The sequence below is a fragment of the Mycteria americana genome, chromosome 18 (assembly GCF_035582795.1).
Source record: "Mycteria americana isolate JAX WOST 10 ecotype Jacksonville Zoo and Gardens chromosome 18, USCA_MyAme_1.0, whole genome shotgun sequence".
Lineage (NCBI taxonomy): Eukaryota > Metazoa > Chordata > Aves > Ciconiiformes > Ciconiidae > Mycteria > Mycteria americana.
The window spans coordinates 5,005,670-5,026,933 of record NC_134382.1 but is presented as its reverse complement, the minus strand read 5'-3'; the positions used below and the strand labels follow the sequence as shown (position 1 = coordinate 5,026,933).

General features: G+C 42.0%; 1 protein-coding gene across 6 annotated transcripts in view; it reads left to right on the top strand.

Annotated features, from left to right (window-relative positions):
- Nucleotides 1-6,578, top strand: part of VPS13D (vacuolar protein sorting 13 homolog D) — a 111,721-nt gene extending 105,143 nt beyond the window's left edge. For all 6 annotated transcript variants that reach the window (XM_075520736.1, XM_075520733.1, XM_075520737.1 and 3 more), the window contains 2 exons: nucleotides 3,536-3,776; nucleotides 4,587-6,578. In XM_075520736.1, the coding sequence (XP_075376851.1) occupies nucleotides 3,536-3,776; nucleotides 4,587-4,718 (373 nt within the window). In that variant the 3' untranslated portion in view covers nucleotides 4,719-6,578. The remainder of the gene's footprint in view (nucleotides 1-3,535; nucleotides 3,777-4,586) is intronic.
- The last annotated feature ends 14,686 nt before the right edge of the window (nucleotides 6,579-21,264 follow it).

Sequence of the window (21,264 nt, the reverse complement as noted above, 5' to 3'; positions counted from 1 at the left end):
AGCTAATGACCAAAGTAACCTGCAAAAGTTTGTTTGGTTTTTTTCCCCCCAGAAGAGTCAATATTGAATAATTTGTATGGGTAATACACTAAAGGCGCATCTATGTTTGAATGCCTTGGATATGGGTTCGTGAAAGCAAGTGAAAAGAGTGTATACATGTTATTAGTGGTCAGGTTTGTGAGTATGAAAAAATCCACATAGAGAACGCACGGCAAGATAACTGTACATTTGTTTGTACAGGAGATGTCAGTTGGTTGGACTGGGGTCTTAAGGCATAATTCATTCCTTAACCCGATCTCGACCACAGTTACCTGAACAGCTCTTCTCAGTGGAGAGCATAAGATACTGTGTTTTGCATCCATTATCCGTCAGAGTATCTGCCAAGGCAAAGCAGTTAAAGCTGTTGATGGTGAAGCCCCTACAGGGAGGTCCCAATTCAGCAGGGTATCTTAACTTCACCGGTGTCAACAGTCAGGCTCTGACAGCCATGTGCAACTAACTCTAGGTTCTACTTTCAGCTGCCTGGGAGGAAGTTTGTAGTCTGCCACTTGCCTGCACTGTGATCTTACACTCTCGTTACCCTGTTTTCATCTCATTTAAGGGTCTTTATGCATATACAGTCTGGCTTTTAGGTGGGGAGAATTGAAAGGGAGCAGTTTGTGACCAAAAAAAGAACTGTCAACTTTTTGCAAGTGTATCCTATAAGCAGATCGGTGGGCTTTTGTCATCAAGTCACATTTGTTCATTCACTGTGGCTTTCACCATTAGGAACATCATTCAACAAGAAAACAGCATTTCTTGTCATGGAAAATACATACAAAATTATGCCTCTGACTTTTATCCTAGTATCATAATCAGAAACACATTTAAAGACCTGATTATTTGCATATTTTCCTTCAGACTTAAATCCATAAAAGGGGGTTTAATACCTTGCTCTACTGTTCTAACTAAATGTTTCCACATTTTTTTCCAGTTAGGCTCACTGTTTCACTTCTGGAAAATATTGTGTAATTACTTCCTGATGTTGTTAAAAAACCCACAAATTCTCCAGAGATCTGGTTGCTTCTACTTTGTTCTACTGGATCATGTTTCATTTAATTTTTCATTTTATTAATTTGAGATCTTTTTAATAGTGTAGAAGTATGGGTTTAAAAAAAAAGTAGTAGTATCTTGAAGTAGTATCTTAAAAGGTTAAATAGCCATTCTGAGAACTAGACACAGAAGAAATTAACAGTTGGCAAGAGAAAATGGGTAATGATGCATGACTCAAGCTTAGAACAAAATGTAGAACTTGAACTACAAATTAGCTAATGTTTCTGTGCTTCACCATTAAATCACTGACCTCTGTTTCCACTCCTCAAAATATATACATGACACCAGTAAAGATCTTGTGTGGAAAATTACATATATAATGTCATTCTTATGGAGAAAATACAAACCCCTAGCCTGATTACCCAGTTGCTTCCACTGAACTTTATAGTAGCTGTTAGTGCTTCAGGTCTCCACGCTGTCCCCCATACAGCAGGCTGTAATACCATACATCAGGAAAACAGCTGTTCTGCTTTTGTGGCTATACAAAACCTTCTCCAGTTTCTCAGCTTTGCTGGGACAATTGCTAAGGACAGTGATACACGATGAGGCGTTTCTGATAATCGCCTGTTAATCTTCTTTCCCAGCTGGAAAAGAAGCAAAGCAAGCCAATGTAACAGCAGGTTTCCTCTGGTTCCGCTTCTAGTGGAAGTCTGACCTGAGTCAAAGCTAGGATCTCTGTCGAACACGGTACTTGCTTTTATGTGCCTGTCCTAAGGAACAAGACTATTATTCTGCAAGCTATAATGCTGGTCTATTTTAAAATTAAGTTTTCTATGACACTTCATAAAAAATACCCCTCTACATCCTACTTAAAACTTGTTTCAAAGGCAAAACCTTAACCCAGAAGTGTTTGAACTCTGATGGACAACTGAGGGGCAACTGCTAGTTTCAGTAACGGTGTTAACCTTCTCTTTCACCTAGGTTTTTTTAAGCTGAAATACACATTTTTGTCCGTTTTGTTTTACTTAAAGGAACACAATTCAGTGATCCTATCCTGTAGTTTCATCCAAGGTTAGAGCTGGGCAAAGTACATTACAGGCCTTTTTTAACTTAGAATGGCAGTGCTCTTCTCAGCACTTAAATGAAAATGTAAGTTGTTAACTTGAATAAGTGCGTAGACCTTTCTCAAGTTTATGGAAACAAGGGCATTTGTCACAGCTGACACGGCTAGGAGACATAGGGCAGGGAAAACGACAAGTTCAGTGCAGAATACCTTCTTTCAAAGGACTATTAGAAAATTACTGGAATTACTCTTTTATACCACAAAAAGAAACCGTAATCTGATCTTTTGAAATATTTTTGGCTATTAAAATTCCATTAATAGCTATGGGCTTATTTGGATATAGGTCAGAATAATTTGTGCAAAGTGTGACTTAAATGGTAGAGCCAACAGTAGTTTTGGAGATGGTAAGCTTTTCTGATCTACCAAAAACTCTTAGTACCGACAGTCTTCATTGATTTCAAAGACAGTGGTGCATTTTGCAGAATGTATTAGGACCACAGCAGACAGATTTGTACAAGCAATGGTTCAGAAAATAGTATCTTTGAACCTACCTGACAGCGGGAGAATCTTAGTTTTACAGACAGGCTTCTACTGCTGTGGGTTGCTGACAGAGCATTTAGCACTCTTCTCAGTTATGATTTAATATTTAATTTTCTGAATTTTTCAGCATTTAAAAAGAAAACCCTAATGAGGTTCATTTCAGTAGTAAACCAGAAGTGGAGGAGAAGCGTTTGTGTGTGAAATATCTATTTCACTTTCTCATTCCTTACTGCTGTTTTTTTACACATCAACCTTTTCAGCCATCATAGTTCTCAATATTCGTAACTCACTCTTTTCTACCTCCACTATTCATCACTCGGACTAATCTCTCTGGGGAAACCTGCTTGCTGCTTAACCTTTCACCCCAGTGTTAAACAGCTAATTTCTCTTTTCTAGCTACTGATTCAGGCAGCAGGTTAAACTTGTTTTTTGTTTCCAAAGGCAAGGGAGGTACATGGTAGAAGGAAGCACAGTAGGTTTACAGTGTATAGAAGGATAATGCTCTTGTCATAGATGTCTGCAAACCATTCACGTCTCGGCAGTGGAACTGAACTTACAATTAAACTTAAGTATTAGGACTTGCAGTGTGCCGATGCAAGGAAATTACTCTTCTTCAGCCCTTGTTAAAGGATATTTTTATATGCCCTTTTAATGTCCAAAGCTAGAAGCCAGGCATTTAGTGCTAATATTTGATTTACAGCGTGATCTTTGTAACTGGGTGAGAGGGTACTTCATCAGCTTGATCTTTAGAACAGTTTAAATTAAATACAGATGAATTGTACATGTTACACTTAATTTTTCTGAAAGACTTCTAAAGGTCACTCAAAACATAACAGGTGAAGACATTTGTTACTATTTTTAGCTTCAAGTGAGTAATTTTTCTTCTTTTCTTTTTTGCAGCTTCATAGCAGTGGAGAACATAGACAGCTACTGTGTTCTCATTTCATCTAAAGCTGTTTATTTCCTGAAGAGTGGTGATTACACAGACCGCGAGGCCATCTTCCTAGAAGTCAAGTATGATGATCTCTACCACTGCCTTGTTTCAAAAGACCATGAGAACGTGTATATACAGCTGACAAAGAAAGCTGTTAATACAAGTAGTGGTGTAGCAATGCCAGGCCCGTCACAACAAAAACCAATGGTAAGGGTCTAGCACCTATTGTTGCATTGGTGCAGGGGTTTCTTTTCCCCTTTATGCGTGTACTGGTGCTGAAAGTGTTTGGTTTCCTGTGCTGCATAACAATGAAAACTTTGTTCTGTCAGCAGTGAAAAGAGCTGCTGCTGAAAAGGTTTAGGTGAGAGCAGAACTTGCTCCCTAAACTCCTGAGAAAAGATGAAGGCAAAATCTAAAATACTCCTGCAGGCAGAAAAGTTATAGTAACTTACCTGAGAAGGGCTTTTAACTTTACAATACATACATGAAACTTCAAGTACTTTGCTGTCTGTTTACTCTAGTCTTCTCCTCCTATACATAGTATTTTTTTACTACAAAGTATCGAAGATTGGAAAGAGTGTTTGTCATGCACGTGGAAGTTAATCGGAACTCTCACTTCTAAAACCCATTACAGGAGGTTTTTTGCTTCATTACAGTAGTTGCTCAGGGGTCTGGTTTTACAGACAAGGTTACAAGCTCACCCCTGACCCAAGTCAGTTTACATTCCAAACAGACAAGCCAGATAAAAGGTGGGAGGGGAAGCAAAGGAAATAACTCCAAATATTGCAAATGTTTCTGCTCTCATCCTAAAATACCTATCTCTATTTACCTGTCTCTCCCTCTCTCCCTCCTTACTTCAGCCTCAGCACTGAGAAGAAATCTCCACTGAAACATTTCTGTTCCTTACAGGAGACTTCAAACCTAATCCCTTCAGTTAGCGAAGTAATAAAAAATAAATACATTGTGCTTTAAATGACAGCAGTACCACATTAAGAAAAATCACATTTCTTTTTGCAGGTGAAAGTGAAATCTGAAGTTCTTGCAGTAAAGCTGTCTCAAGAAATAAACTATGCAAAGAGCCTTTATTACGAACAACAGCTGATGTTAAGACTCAGTGAAAATCAAGAACAATTAGAGCTGGACTCTTGAAACCTCTTCGTTACTGCCAGAGTGAATTGCAAGTATCAGTCTGGAGCCGATGGAGTTCTGTAACTAGAGAAAGGACTACATGAGAAGGAAATAAATACGCTTTTAGTATTTAGCTAAATGGAATCATTGTGCGTAAGAAAACAAGTGAGGAGGGCTTTTTTTTTTTTTAACATTAGTTGTACAACAAAGCTATAGCTGAAATGTATTTGGTTCTGGGAGAAGCCCTGTATTTTGCTAACATGTATATATGTAAAAGTGTTTCATGTAAATAAGAAAGTACAGACCAGGGTGTTGGTATAAATAAATAGAAGTCTGTTTACTGTGTAAAGAAATTAAAGGAGCTATACTGAGTCTTACTGCACTACCTGAAACTAGCCATTCTCTCTCTCTTTTGTGCTTGTGAAAGCTGATTTTCACAGTGCAGGAATGTAGATAAACGTTTAAAAAATAAAACAAAACTAAGAGCTAATTGCAGCTGTTGGAGCACAGACATCCTGTGGCTTGGAGCTTTAACACGGTGATTAGGGTGCATTGTTTGGGGTTGGTTGTTGTTGGGTTTTTTTTTTCTTAAATCACTAGTACAGCTAAATGCACGTATACCTAGTGTTCCACTGAAATTTCATCCTCATTTTTAACAAAAATTGCATTTTGTTAAATATTGCAGCAAGGGCTTACTAATTAAATTACATTTTCAAAATACTGGAAAACAAGAAGCTGATTCTGTTCTGAATACAGCACTCAAAGCAAGCAAAGTCTGCACCTCTGAAGGCCCCTGCTTCTCAGTTGTTTTTAAAATACCTCAAGTGAGCAGCCTTGGGAATTGGAATCTTTAACTTCAGTTTTTCGCTTCACTCAGATTGAGTAAGTGTATATAGTTGGCTGGTTAGTGTGGAATTCTGCTAGCATTAGAAATGCCAGGGGGTGGGGGGGAGAGGGAATCACTGCATCATTTGTCTTCATGACAACCTCTTCAAAAATCAAACTTTTTGAAATAATAAAAATAACATGCTTTTTCAAATGTTGCACATCAAATCAGTATTTGTCTCATCAGCTTTAACAAAGCTGAAGACTGAGGAATGAGTGTACTTACATACCTTTAATCACAGCAACAAGGAAATCTCATTTTCATGTTTGCTCCCTGGAGACAGTTCAGCAACTGGCACTGAACATCTGCATGCACTACGGCATTTTGCTGTGCAAGGTTTAAGTGGGAATAGAAAACTTTCCTAAACTGCTGAGTCACCTACATTCTAAAAGCGTTCTTTTGTAAACCTTTGACTCAAAGTAAGGAGCCCACTATAGCTTTACTTTCAACTTAGTTTACCTTTTAATATCCTTTCATGAAGGCGTACAAGAATATTTTTAAACGGAAGGTTAGAATTAAACCAGTTCTCAACTCCTGTAAAGTGAAAGGCAGAGGATTATTGTCTAAGGAGAAAATGTGGTATTGGTCGATGTGACTGGAAATCAGAAATCCATAAAGGTCCATTACACAAATGAGACTGATTTAATGCATCACTTTTGGATATTTTGCTGTATAATTTTCAAGTAAAATAAGGAATTCAACAAGTGCATTGGCTCAACAGTGCTTTAACATGTCAGTCCTGCTGGACTCCGCTACCCAGACTCCCTGCTTCTTTCCCCTGTAAAATTCTTTTTTAATGCTACAAGTATCTAGCTGCTAAAGATGCTAAGTAGATGGGGAAGGAAAATAAAAAGTAGTTCACAGCTCTGTGTTGAGGATTTACAGGAGAATGGCTTGAATGCTTCAGTTTTGTAACAATTATATAAGGAGCTGACATGCAAACACCTGAAAAGTAGTTTGACAGGACACCCTTGACCTACTGTCAAGTAGTCTGACAGTACACCTGTACTGTCAGGGGTACCCCCATGTACACCATGTACTCCCTCAGGGTGAGGGAGCCACAGTAGATAACGGATCCAATTTGTGTATTTGTTTATTTCTTTTGGACTGTGCTTAACCTGTTCTTTTAACTGTTGGTCATGATTAAACAGAACATTATTTAAACCTTTGAAAAGTGTACCCACTAGCCTAGATGTGTATGAGTACCATGGACCACAACCGGCTTAGGTTGTTCTAGTATTTTACAATACTGTTCCTGATACTGTGCTCCTCTTGAGTACGGTGGCTGAAGCTGCTCACTCCTCTATCGACAAGGCCAACACACACAGTGCTGATCACAAGGAGTGATGTACAGATGTAGCTGAAAGAAGCATATTGCCTCATTTAGCATTCCAAAACACATTGAATCAGAACTTCAGGTTTTTTAAAAGCGCAAATGATGTTATTTATTGCTGTAACCCAACTATTTTTATATAATTTCAGAACTCTTACTGTGGACTTCCTATTGCTATTGGCACTACCGACATTATTACTCAGTGAACAAATGTAACTTTCAGATTCCAGGAGCCATACTCAAAAATAGTTTACAGAGGATGTGGAAAGTAAGTGCAAGTCTCCAGCTTTCACTCAAATTGTTAAGAACTCAAACACAAGCTGTAAGCAGAAAAGACAATGTAACAGTTCCAATCTACCAAACTCGGCCAAGTTCTTTGGATTCTGAGCCTTATGAGGACAGTACGCTTACCACACTTAGCCTGCTTTCACTGGAGGAAGTATGACTGCTGCAGGAATGAAAGCAGATTCAGTCTTCAAATTGCAGAAGCTGGGGAGGAAAAAATTCACTGATGAGAGACAGTAACAGAGCTTTCTCCCCCTGCCCACTGTCTTTAGCACACAGCCAGTACAATTCAGGAAAGACAATGCTTTTTCATGCCTCTTTGCTCAAGTCTTTATAAAAACGCTGTTCACCTTCACACTCCAATAAAGATTAAACAACCCACCAACAATGCAGGAAGTATTTAAAAAAACCCATAACCCATGCAGTGATATGCTGAGGCAGAAATACTTTGCTTCAGCCCATTAGCATAGATTTTACCTATATTTTACTGAGAACTGTACAACTTGTTCTCTGCCTACCCTGACCAACTTTGTTTTCTTGCTGGAGTTGCCACTGAAGAAATGTAAAGTAAAGGTTATTGGCATAAGAGTTATTTCACCATAATTCTGGAGAAGTGCAATAAATTGATTCCACCCACGCTCTTTATGGGCCCTTGCTTACAAAACCATTACTTATGTGCAGGAACAGAAAATGACTGTAGAGGACAGGACTGAATAATTCTGTTAGACACATGCCTCGTGAGTGGCAGAACAGCCCTCAAGACTGTTCTTACATCACGTAATTCTGCTGTTTGAGGTAAAACCTGGACAACCCCCTGGAACATTGGGTGTCACTGTAGGTCAAATCCAGACTTACACTGCATTTCTCTGACCTGGACACTCAGATAATCTGCATTTGAGATGATGGTCTAATTTTCCAGAAGTCATTTAAAAGTGGGAAATCTAGATGCTAAGCTATTTAAACTTCAAAGAAAAAGCACATCTTGTAAAATAAAATCCAGACATCTTTCTTACACATCTGGATGACCAGCATGGCTGATAAATGCTTTTGTGCTACAGTAATGCCTCGCAGTACACGTTACCTACCCAAGCTATACAATGGCAGAGTTAAGTAAGTCAAACAATTAAAAAAAAAAAAAGGGCACTTTGGGAATTAATGTAATTTTATGTGGGAAAAATGCATCCTAGTATTTCAAACACTTATCCAGACCCATGCATTCTGCTGTCAGTAAAATGAGACAGACTTGTGACTGCATTAGGTAAGCAAGTTTTTCATGTGCAAGATCTGCAGAAGAACACAGATGGCACTATCATTTTATTCTAGAAGCAATTCTGGACAAGCAGAACTACAAAAGTCCTTTCTGTTCTGACCTAAATCCACAGCTGTAGCTGCAAACTTCCATTTTGCTGCCCTGTGTCTGGCAAAGCAATCAAAACATGGAGAATTACTATTTTGCATCATACTGTTTTAAGCTCTGTAATATGCTCATAGCTAACGGGACTGTGACAAGGCCACTAAGAGACCTTTGTTGCTGCAGAAACTGTATTACTGGTGAACAAGCTGGTACTGCAAAAGTAGAAAGCTACAGGGAACATGTGCATAATAAGGCTGCTAACAGAGGCAAACCCCACACCACCCACCAGTACATGGTTTTGTAACCAAATATAATTGCTGGAGACAGTCCTCAGCTGGTAGCAGGATCTAGCACAGTACAGGTGGGAGGAGTAGATAAGGTGTCTGCCTGCTTGCTGCCTCTGGAAGAAGAGAACTTAATCACTTTTTAAAGTCACAGAATAACCTGGAAAAAAGTTTGGTAACTTTTAGATACTTTACTCAAACCAGGGGTGAGATTCTACGTGTACTTACGGTACAGGCAGGCTGAAACAGACTTTTTGTTACAGCTGTTACTGAATCATAAACAATTCTGTTACCTACTTAAACTTAGCCGTTTATAAATAAAGTCTAGGCAGTGAAACAGGAAATACGAGGTATGCCTGAAATGACGTAAACAGCGTGCAAGATGTGAACAACATCCTTCCCTTCCTTTTGCTCCTGAACAGATTTCCAATAAATCAGCTAGATGATACTACCTGAACAGCTTAAGTTGTGAATGCTGTTTACCAAAAAAGCGCAGCGCTTATATTTTTGTGGAGATAATGTAAGTGGCTAACTGGTTCACATCTCAAAACAGAAAAACAGTCGTAACATTTCCCTATGACAAGGAGGTTTTGATCTATTTGCTGTCCTGTTTCCTAGACTGCATGATGGTTTTCAGCATTTATCTATTTTCTCATCAACAGAATACTTACTTCCTAGGATCCTAGGCCAACTATATATATTTTTTTAACTTCTTTTTTCTCCTCTATAACACAGCTTAGCACTGACCTGTTTTCTACAGTGCACGAAGCACTAGATGACGACTCCTGTAGAAATAACCTTGCTTGCTTTGCTTCTCTTCTTAGAAGAGCATGCCTCTCTCTGCTAATCACACTGATTCCACTTCTGGTGCCTGGGTCCAAAAAAGAAGGTTTCGAGGAGTATACTCTCTTCAGGTTACAGGCTGCCACAAAGACATTAAAAAAAAAAAATTAAACAAAACCAAACTAAAAACATTTTAATTAAGTCAACAGTTGCTCAAAATCCACTTATACAACTTGGTTTATTAGAAAGAATAACACTCTGTTTGTGTGTGTATGCTTTTATACCTTTTTTTAATATATACACACCCTCACATACACATATGTATATACAGCCATACACACCCCCCCCCACGTATGTATATATAGCTGTATACTTTTTTTTTTTTTTAACTATCTTGAAAAGTGATGGCCATACTCCCAGCTCCTCTATTCTTAAAAGCGTAGTTGTTACAAAGAAGGAACACATAGTCCTGTTTTGGGGGGGGGTCAAACTGTGCCCAGAGCTTTGGATTCCCATCCAGACTTCTGTAAAATTCAGGCTTGATAGTAGACTCTTAATCAGTACATGTTATGATGCTTAGTTTTATCAAAGGTAGGGCTAGGACCAAAACACTTCCCCCCTTGTATCATTGGTCCAGATTTATTACAGCTTATTCCTCACAGCCTCCTGGTAGTTGGCCCAACGCTCTGACAGCCTTAGGAAAGGAATGGGGACAGCGCAAAGCCATCTGCCTCGATAATACCATAAAGTCACCTAGCTGAGAAAATGTTTCATTAACAGAGGACACAGATCAGTTGAGTGAACCGCATGCTTTTCATAGCTCTCTATCAGCAGATTTTCTGAAGGGGTGAATGCGAGGAAAAAAGCAGCACCAGATGCGTGCGGAAGGCTGGGTCCTCGCACTGCGACTGACTTTGCACGTGTCTCATAGATGTAAGAGTGCAGTGTTAATCATACAAAAGGAGGCTTGCCAAAAAGAAAAAAAAAAAAAAGAAAAGGTTACTCATTAACCACTGACAAACATCGGGGGAAATTTTTTTTTTCCCATTTTCCTCAGTAGAACTACAGCACGTTCTAGTATAGAAATAAATAATCTTGGAGCGAAATGCAGTTACATAAGAGATGCATGCCTACCTCATTGTATCAGTTCTATTAATGCCCTGTTGTACAGTTACGTTGCCTCAATGCAATCGGACTCTAGTATCACAAGGGTTTTTCAGGTTTGGGGTTTTTTTCTCTGCAGCTGACACACTGTTGCCCAAGCAATGTGCCCAGCACAAAGAGTTCTCTTGGTGGCTAAGAATAACCTTGCACCTCAGGCCTACTCTGGTCTGACTCAAATGTACTAAAAGGCCATGAGAGAAGTAAACAGCTTTCATGTGCATTTACATTTTGGATAAATGGATGGGTCACCCAAAGGACAAGGACTGTGTACGGCAGCTACGGAACAATTGTTTCTGCACACTAGAAATGCCAGCAAAAAAAGTCCCCTGGATGCTGCAGCTGGAGAGAAATTTTAACAAATTAAAGAGCCATCTATCGTACCACCTGTCCCTCAACCCTCTAGACACAGCAACAGCAAACATTTGCTTTGACCTGGGAGGGTGACTCACCATAGCTAATGACTGTTGCTTCAAGGCCCTTGGCAAACAACCAACAATCAGCAGTACAAACCACCAGGTATCAGCAAAAAAACTGTGCCTCCATATAGGTTGAGGGGGGGAGCACAAACCACCATTTGCAGGATCAGACACCCACTCCCCACTCCCCACCCCCCACCCCCCCCGCCTTATTTTGGTAAGGTCAAGCCCCTGACACAGCAACTCAAATACCAGGGAGAACACCACCAGTGATATTTTTCCTCTGCCAATGTGCAATTCTAAGCCCTTTGAATAATCCTTTGTGTGCCAGTACATTTTTCAGGATTTCTTTTAATCTCAAAGTATGGAGGGAAGAGTATTTGAGGTAAAAATCCCGGAAACATGAAGATTATATTTAGCACTACCTTCTGTACCAGCATGTGTCTTTATCTGTAGTATAACAGCAGTTGCACTGTGAGTCTTCAGTGGATTATACAGAATCAACATCCTTGCACCCTGAGTTCAGACAGGTGTATGTAGAATACGAGAACACAATACTGTATATAAATGGATAAAATTATTCTTTCTTACCTAGCTCAGGATAAAGCTGATCGCCATTTACTTGCTACCTGTATTAGTTTCCTCTAATGCTTCTTAAGGGCTTCTCTAATCTGTACTGGCCTCGGTATGCAATAGTACATCAACTTGAAATTTGACCACCTTGTGAGTTTTGTGGCAGGAGAGTCTATTACAGTGCTCACTCTTACAATCTTGTAGCGTGAAGCTAGTTGCTACTTGTACATTTTGCTTCACTGACAATAATTCCAGCCACTGATCCTACCCATTAAAATAAGTATTTTAAACCAAACCAATATCCACCTGGAGAAACTATCTGCTGATAAAACACTGTCAGCAAAAATAAACAGCTGCCAAGTTCATAATCACACTGAGATCAGACCAAGAGCTGACATTTATAAGCAGGTTTAAGAGCTAACTCCCCAGCTTTGAGCTTCCCGATTTCAAATGTGAAATCCACATAACACATAGACCTTCACCCATCTTTCCTTCTTTCTTCTCAGTAGCTACCTTTTTGCCCTCTCCTCCAAGCACACACCAGAGGGAAGCTGATGTGCAGAAGAACATGTATTTATGCACCAGAAACCCAGAATGCATCACAAGACATACAGAAATTCCCATGGCATCAGCAGTGTTGGATGCACTCAGAATCTGAAAGACAAGCATCCATTGTCAAAGCAGAGGTTACATGCCTATTTAAAATATTAACCATCAAAGACAGGCAGCTTAGCACTGCTGGCGTGCCTGAGCCTTAGCTGTATATTTACCCAAAGATTATGGTATTACTGCAGGATCTATGTGCTGTGGGTTCCTGTGGGAGTTTGAAATAACCCACACACTACACAAGAATCCACTTTCGCACCCTGCACACACGAGCAAGCCTTCTAGACTCACGTTGGTAACTGGACTGCATGGGGAGAAAGCAGGGCTCTCTGCCCCTTTCATGCACAAATGCTGAAATGTGAGCAATTTGCAACAGAAACCACGCCACCGACCGACTGACAATCAACACAAGCGCAGCGCAATGCCTGCATATTCCACAGAACAAGCATCTGGGTTACATTCAGCAACGGTTCTTCCCACTACCTGCACTGCACCAGTAGTAGTTTGCAATGGAAACCCGTTGCTTACAAGACACCCAGAAGAGCCTCAGCACTTGCTCTCACAGAGACAAGCAGAGAGGAGGTATTTCTGGAGGTCTGGCTCCCATTCAGAAGAGAAATGTTTCCCTTGGCTTGTGAAAGTTGCTCAGACTGAGAGCAGTAACAGGCTGAAGAAGCCAGCTTTCCATTCCCGGTTCCATTACTCTTTTTGATTGGCACTTTAATGAGGGCGCTAGGGGTCGACCCCCTGCCAGGGGGCCGGTTCATGCCCCGTTTATCTCACAGTCCATGTAAGACTAAAATAACACGCCAGGCTGAGTTTCACTGGCTTGTGATCCAACAGCCCACCATGATGGATTGAGTGACTGCAGCAAGTTGGCAGCTAAAGTGTGTTGTAACAGTATCTTTCTGTCAGCACAACACAATGGATTTGCTGATTCCCGGGTTTTCCCAGTGTTCACCGTTACCATCGGCTCAGAATTTTCTAAAGTTCATTTTCCAGGGGGTTGCAAAGTGGTAATAAATAACATACCAAAGGTTACGCCAAGCTTTTCTTCCCCTCAACTGTCCTACTGCTGACAAAGTAGGGGTTGTGGTGCCAGCTTTACTACATACACAAGAACAGCCATAAATTCACTTGCTTTTCCAGAAAGGAAGAAAGGGGGCAGCTATATTGCTCTTTTCGTGTGAGCTCATTCTGCTAGGCCAACACGTGCTACACAGGACTTTTTCACCTCTGAACAGAACAGTGAACACAATCCAACACAAGAGAAGGTTGCTATGTAAAGCTGCTCTCTCCAGAAGAGCTGTCGGTTTATCTGGGGGCTAAGTTCACAGGCTGCAGAAACATGGCTAACAAGCCACAGTCCTTGTGATCATCTTACTGATTTGCATGGCTTAGAACCATCAAAATAACCTGTAAGTGAGCTAGAAAATCCAGGAATCCTGTGTGAGGGATGGATTATGCTTTATATCCCTTTCTTTAAAATTGTAACATATCCTCATATCTCCTCTATAGCAAAACTCCAAACAAGAGAGGTTTGGTTTTTTTTCCTTTAAAAAACTAGGGTATTAGGAAATTGACTGAATTTTTGTTAGTCATCTGAAGAGGTCCTCTATGTCCTCTTATTAACTAAGACCTCGTCTCTGTGCCCTGTTTTCTCAACATCCTTGTCATTCCTTGCCACTGTCTGTGAAATGAACAACTCACCTCAAATACTGGGGAGAAGATTCTTATTTTCAGTTGTTGCCATCCATCCCAGCCCTTCCCAGCAAGAGTGAACAAATGAGCTCCACAACAGAAGTCACTTTTCACTTCCTGTATAAGGATTTTTGACAGCACAAATTTCAACAAGCTAACAACTCTCCCATCCCTCAAAATCAAATTAACACCCTGCCCCGGGGGCTAATAAATAGGGAGGGTGAATACTGTTTTCCTTGCTTAGGGGAGAACAACTCTGCAGATCCGTAAAACTGTATGTCTAAGGTTTCAATTTCTTTTAGGCCTTGCACGAGACAGTCTAACACAGCCAAAAATACCTCTAAAATCAGCTTTAGAACTTCAGCTGCTCTAATGTCAATGTGTTCTGAAATACTTCATTGTGGGCATCCAGAGCTGATCCACCCTTTTCACCTCTGGGACTCTAGATCCATCTAACTCTGGCAGAATCAAGTGTGTTCCTGCCAACAGAAGAAATTACTAAGAGAATGAGCGAGGAAGGTAAAAGAAATGAGAATACAGATGTGGAAGGGACTCAGACAGGCAAAATCAAGGAGGAATGCATAATGATATAAAAAGAGAAGAACATGATGGGAAAAGGGGGCCAGACTGAGGAGCTGCTTGAAGAAAATACCACTGCTCTCAACAGCAGCTTACTGCTTACATTGACAGTACGAATCTCTGCACAATACAGATTTCAATTCATGGCGCTGGAAAAACAAGCCTTATGAGTTGAAGATCTTTATTTGTGCAAGACAAGAAACAATCATAACTGCAAACTGGAACAGCAGCAGCACATGGGGTCACTACTGGTGCAAGTCTTTGCTAGTGTGGAGCGTGTAATTAGCCTAATTATTTGCAGAACTCCTCTAGAGAATCCAGTTTGTAGTTCTGTGCACCCCAACACTGTAGCCTGCAGACACATTACTCATCTAGCTTTGAACTAGCTACCTCAGAGACTGCCAACACCACCGCCACAGCAGAGCGAAGTAGATGTGCTGTGAACGCAGTCTGAAGCTTTATTGAAGCTGCCGGTAGTCCATCTACCTTGCTAGTTCAATTCCAGCTCGGATCTGCCTACGCAAGTTGCTGCAGCCAAGCCCTAAACGTTCCTCTGGAGAGAGCTAGATACTTACACCTCAGCACAGTCACACAGAAGAGGGCATACTGAGCCTACAGCCAGAAAGCCTGGGAATTATTAGGAAAAACGAGTGGGTGGGGGAGCTCAAGGGACCAGTGGGAGGATGCGGGAAATCAGTAACGCTGATTTGAATAACTGGTAACAATTATTAGATCTTTTTTGGTATGAATCATCTCTCAGAGACTCATCATTTAAATTATGTCACTCAAGGGGCAGTAAAAAATACAGTAGAAGAAACAAGCCTGCCATGACACAAGGGTTTCAAGCCACAAGGTGACTGGCCAAACAGGTCTGGGAAGCTTCACCAACACGTCTAAAAGGGAGCAACTTTTCTGGAGAATATACACTCTTAACTGACAGATCAGACAAGCAAATTTGTCTTTAGGAAGATTATGATGTTACTTAGAGCTCTGCTGAATCTGCTTAAACTGATGGAAAAGGAGTGGTCTCGCTTATCTGATGACCACTGAACTTGCCCTTGCCCCATCCCCTCCCCAGTGGTCGTATTTGCATTTGAAACTACAGGTCGTAAAATTAGCCAGCCAGAACCATCCCAAGGGAACAAAACAAAACCAGAACAACAAAACAAAAGCCCAAAACAAGCAAACAAAAAAAGTGAGTTTGAACAGAATCCATTCTCTGGTCGGGCTCACCAAACCTACAAAACTGCTCCTGTCGTTGCAGGGAAAGGGGCAGCAGAGAGCAGTGCTGCCTTATGCAGATTTCAACAACTACTTTCATCTTTTTGAACAACTGCATAAGAAGAAAAACTGTCTGATAAACAACTAGTAGCATCAGCGACAGGCAGGCTCAGGAACTCAACGGCAACCACACTACAGTTCATACTGCCTTTCTCCACACCTTATTCTAACACACCCCCACTTTTCCCAATCTAGAGAACCATGGCCCTTTTCTGTCAACAGAAATACCAAGCTTCTGCATCCAACCCGCATTTGTTTCTCACCTGATGGGCAAAATACTGGAATGTTAAGAAAGCAAAATTACCTTCTCATTTGCTGGTAGGAGAGGTGTGAGCAAACTGCAAATGGTAGCAAGCTCTACAGTAGGCATGGCCTTTCTTCCCCATACTTTCCCCCCAGCCTTCCTGTAACCAAAAGCAGCACCACTGGGATAGCTGAAGCCAGCTGTGCTACTGCAATGCAGGGCTGGCCTGCATGCACATCTGGACAATGTGGTCATGTCAGTCTGAGCTCCTGTCCTTCCTCAGCACCCAGGAATTTGGGATACCAAGGGAGACGCTGTCAACCTTGGTTTGCTTGGTTGCTTACTTTGCAACCAATCACCTCACATGAACCTGGCAGTGGCTGAGGAGCTATACGTGAACTGACATTTACATGTAGTCTGAGAAGAACTTGACCTCCTTCCCAGATCCAAAATGGGGGGTGGAAATCATCATTCTGCATTGAGCAGAGCAGGAGGCAAAACTGAAAATATTCACTGCTCCAGGAAGGCTCGCAGCTTCCTGAAGTCAGAGATTATCTCTAAGTTTATACAATGCTCTTTCCATTTTAGACACAGAGCTCCCGGCATTTACCATCTGAAAGTGCACTACCGGTAAAAGCTTCTTAAGGGGGGTCTGCAAGGACCCCTGTTCTATGGAATTTAGGCACGCACATACAAAAGCACAGGATTTAACTCCTGGAAATACTGTGCATTAGGCAGCTTCTATTCATTTCAGACCTTCCTTACCTACAATGAGTGAAAAAGTAAGATCAGAAGAGAACTCAAAGAGTCCCAATTTCAAAAAAAGTGCTTTACCAGATATTACTCTCCAACACACCTGCCACAGCACAAAACAGAAAAATGGTCTAAGAAAGCATATAAAAAACTTCAGCCTCACCACTACGCGCTGATTGTGATGGAACAACTACTTTAAAAACAGTAATTTGCTTGGAGCTTTCTTCGGAGAGGAGAGACAGAGACGAAGCAGTAGGGATTTAGGAAAGCGTCAACAGAACAAATTCAGCTCTTGGTTCCGTGCCACACCTCTGGAGCAAAGCCCATTACACTGAGGTGATGTGAGTAAGAGCCCAACTATGCCATGTCTAGTGATCAATATATATTATTAACTCAGAAAAAAATTAAGCTTAATGGTTAGCATAATGCTATGTTTTTACAACATCTGTCAGCAATTATTTGTATTTACTTGCACTGCAAATGCAGAAGAAAAGTCAGAGAAATATAAACACCAGAATTCACTGAATTCCCACCAGTCTTGTGTTTTCCCACAAAGAATCTCTAATCATCCCTGTTTAGACACTGTCATTTGTTCCTTGCCCTCTCCAGTACGGAATTTCTTCCCGATCCTCTACGACCAGAAATTATTGGTCCTCGTTCTACAATGGAGCAAATAACAACTAACCCCTCTGCCATTAGTGGTGTTAACTTCAGTGCTCTTAAGACAGCAATTAGAACTATAATATTTCTTGGACTCAAAACAGCAAATCAAACCCCTTTCAGTTCCTGCTCTCCCTTTGGCCATGCTTTACGCTACAGCAAAAAAAGGAGGCAGGGAGAGCAAGGGTTGTGCTCCACTTGAGTTGTACTCCACCTGTGCAATGCAGGGTGAGGAACAGGTTAGCTGGGTGAAAAGTTCACTGCAAGCTGAGCTGTCTGTTTCTCTTGCTTAATTTATCCGATATTTGGCTAACCTTGCTCTGAACCCAGCCCCCAAGACCCCCTTCCTCTCATCCTCCCCAGCGGGTTCATGTCAGCCAAAGACACCGCCTCTTATTCCCTTCTCCCTGACCCTGCTGAATGGAGCGGGGGCTGGGACACAGGGCCAAGCACAGAGCAAGAGCCCTTGCGCTGGAGAGATAATAATTATTTATGCTCTGAACTTCAACAGGCCTCATCTTCAGGAGCAAACAGAAAAGTTCTACAGTCAGCAACATCGCCTGATGCTGCATTCAAGCTTATCAGTTTTCCCAAGGCTGGATGGCACCCACCCTGCACCCCCACCTCCTCTGCACCCTGTCACTCTTCCAAGGATGCAGCACTTCCTAAGGTAGCTTATAAGGGACCCCTGATCCGCTCTGGCAGCCCTTGCAAGGGGACTGCCAAGCAGCTCTGCTAGTTTCATGATCTCCAAGATACCAGTTAGCCCAGTATGTCCATTACCTCGTTTCTGCAGCCCAAGATCCTCAAACAGAACACAACAAACATTACCTAAAATACTGCAAAGAACAGAGCAGTAACTGCAGTTAACACAGAGCACAAGCAGGAAGACCCAAGATGGTTTTTCTCCCCTCAAATCCCATGAAGTCAGTGAAGGAAAGGCTGGGGTAGTGAGACATGCTACTGCTGTTCTTCAGAGAAAAGGATTCCCTGATCCATGGACATTTATGCATCCATAACATACTGCACAACACAGAAAAGGTTCTGCTCAGAAACTGCTGAGCATGTTCCCTTTCAGTGATAGTCTACAACTTTCCCACACATGCTCCCCCTGTACCCCAAAAAAGTGTGCCAAAAACACCCCGAAGTTACCCCCACTGTGCAAGCAGTAGCAGGGCACCAGTTTCACCTCCTAGAGAACACATTCAACGCCACCTCTTGATTCAACACGTCAGAGCTCCGCATCAGGTGATGCGAACTACTGGAAAAACTGCCCAGGAACGTGTGTTTCTGGCAGGCTTTCATTATTTTCCCGCTGTGCTCAGGACTACTCCCAGCACTCTCTGGGGCAACACAAAGTGTATTTGATGGCCTTCTCAATGACTGGATACATCATCAGAAAACAGTGCTCAAACCAAACCTGTCATGCTTTCACTGCTCGACTGAGCAGCTAGTACTCTCTTTCATGTTTAATCCTGGACTCCCAAGAATCAACACGCTTTCATGCCCGCCTGCTGGCACTCTCTGCTTCTATGAGACGGTGAGTTAGGATGTAACTAGACTCTGCTAATTGAGAAGAATAAATGTTTCCTGTAAACCTTGACTTCATTATACTCTTTGACCTGACAAAGGACCTCATAGCTGTTCCACGGCTTTGATACACCTAAGCTGCTTTAGCTCCAGCAAAAACTCTCACAAACAGTTTATTATTATTAATAATCTGTATCATCATAGTGCCCCAAAACTCCATTACAGTATCGCTGTACACACAGAGAACAAAGTTGCTGTCCCACTGATCGGGGGGGCAGACACACAGCCTGACAGCTTTACAGTAAGTGGAAATTCCTTGTGGTCTAAGAACAATATTAAACTGGCTTCTCAGGATCACCAGATGACCTCGCCTTGACACATGGCTTAATTTGTCTGGAAGCGGTGCAGACCGGCGTAGTTCTGATGTGGTCACGAATTTAGTGACACCATCCATTTCAAACTTCAACACTCCCATACCAAGGTAGCAAAAGACCAGTTTGCAACAAAGAGTGCTTGTTATTAAAGGAATCCCGGGCCCTTATCAAAGAACATGATCCAACATCCCCCATCTAACCCCTGCATATTTTCAAGGTGTAAAAATTGCTAAGGAGAGCCAAGCAAGGCTGTCAGGAAGACATTAAACTCCAAACTGCTACATAAGAAAGCAGAGGATACACACCAAACCCTCAGCCCACACGGCCTAACTCGCCCAGTATCTGTATTTCTCAACAGTAGGACCAGCACAGATACTCACTTACCATTGCATCAGAATAATTGCACTATTAAAAGAACAGACAGCAGTAATTTCCATACAAGGAGTTCTTTGTGCAAACTTTCAAAGCCTTTGTTACAGATTTTAACACCTCTTCCAAACTGCTGAAACTATTCACAGACAGGTAAAAAGGCACAGGATCGATAGGGCAGATGTCAAAGATGATGCCTAAAATCAATCGAGGAGTTCAAGCGCCACATATCGCAGTTTTTTGCTCCTTCCATCCACCACATAGAAAAGCAAAAATACTTCAAAAGGTACCATACCAGCACGGGAAAATTAAAGGCAAGCTGAACTGAAATGCAGCTCAAATCGTTTACAACTTGCGGTTTAAGAATCACCTCGTTAAAAAAAAAAAAAAAAACAAAACCACCACCTGACGCGGCGATTTTAATCATTCTGGCCTATCCCAAAAGATCCACTGTTTGTTAAGAACAGAAAAGAGCTTGTGAAAACCCAGCGGTTCAGAGAGATAAACAGCTTTCACTTCAGAAACGACAACATACAGGAGGACAATTAACGGGTCGAGCTTTTAAAGGAAACCCATGTCCTGTTTTCAACCTATCCAACTTAAAGGCTTGTGCTGTTTGTGCAAAAACAAAAAGCCCAGCACCTCCACCCCTCCTCCCAAAAAACCCACAGTATGAAAACATAAGAGGGCAGCAACCGGCAACTCAGCATTTCGGTCTCTCTGGCAGGTTCTTTTGTTCTTGCCGATTCCACAAATCGGAGGAAATCTCTTTCCCCTGCGATCGCAGACAGACCTTCACAAACATAAATCCTCTACTTCCAGGTACTTAGGGTTCAATGCACTTCCACTTGTTGCTTCTGTCACGAACACATATCTGGATTAACTCTGGCAGCGAACGCTCGTACTTAAGGGGCAGGCTAATTACCGAGAACTTTAGATACTAGGCTTAAAACGAAAAGAAATTAAATTAAAGACAATGACATGAAAATCACCCCATCTGCCGACAATGGGCTTCCACCAGAAAACCCTTCCCCAAGAGAGGCGCAGGGCTCCGGGCCTGTCTCCGCTCCGTGCCCGGAGGGCACGTCGCGGCTCAGGCGGGTCGCCAGCCTCACCCGCGGCTATCGCGGGCAATCACGGTGTATCGTGGTACTGATACTCCTTCACAAGCCGATAACGAGCACTCAGCATCCACCCCTGGAAGCACCCACCCCGCTCCTTCCCCGACAGCAAGGGCCGCTCTCTGCCTTGCAGCCAAGCTTACTCGCAGCCAGTTCACGCTCCTTTGTGCCCCGCACCTGCAGCCCCGCTCCCTCCCTGCAGGCGTTCTGCACGGCCGCGCTTCTCCTCGCCCACCTTCCGCGGGGTCTCCGGCCTCCCCGCCCCACCTCC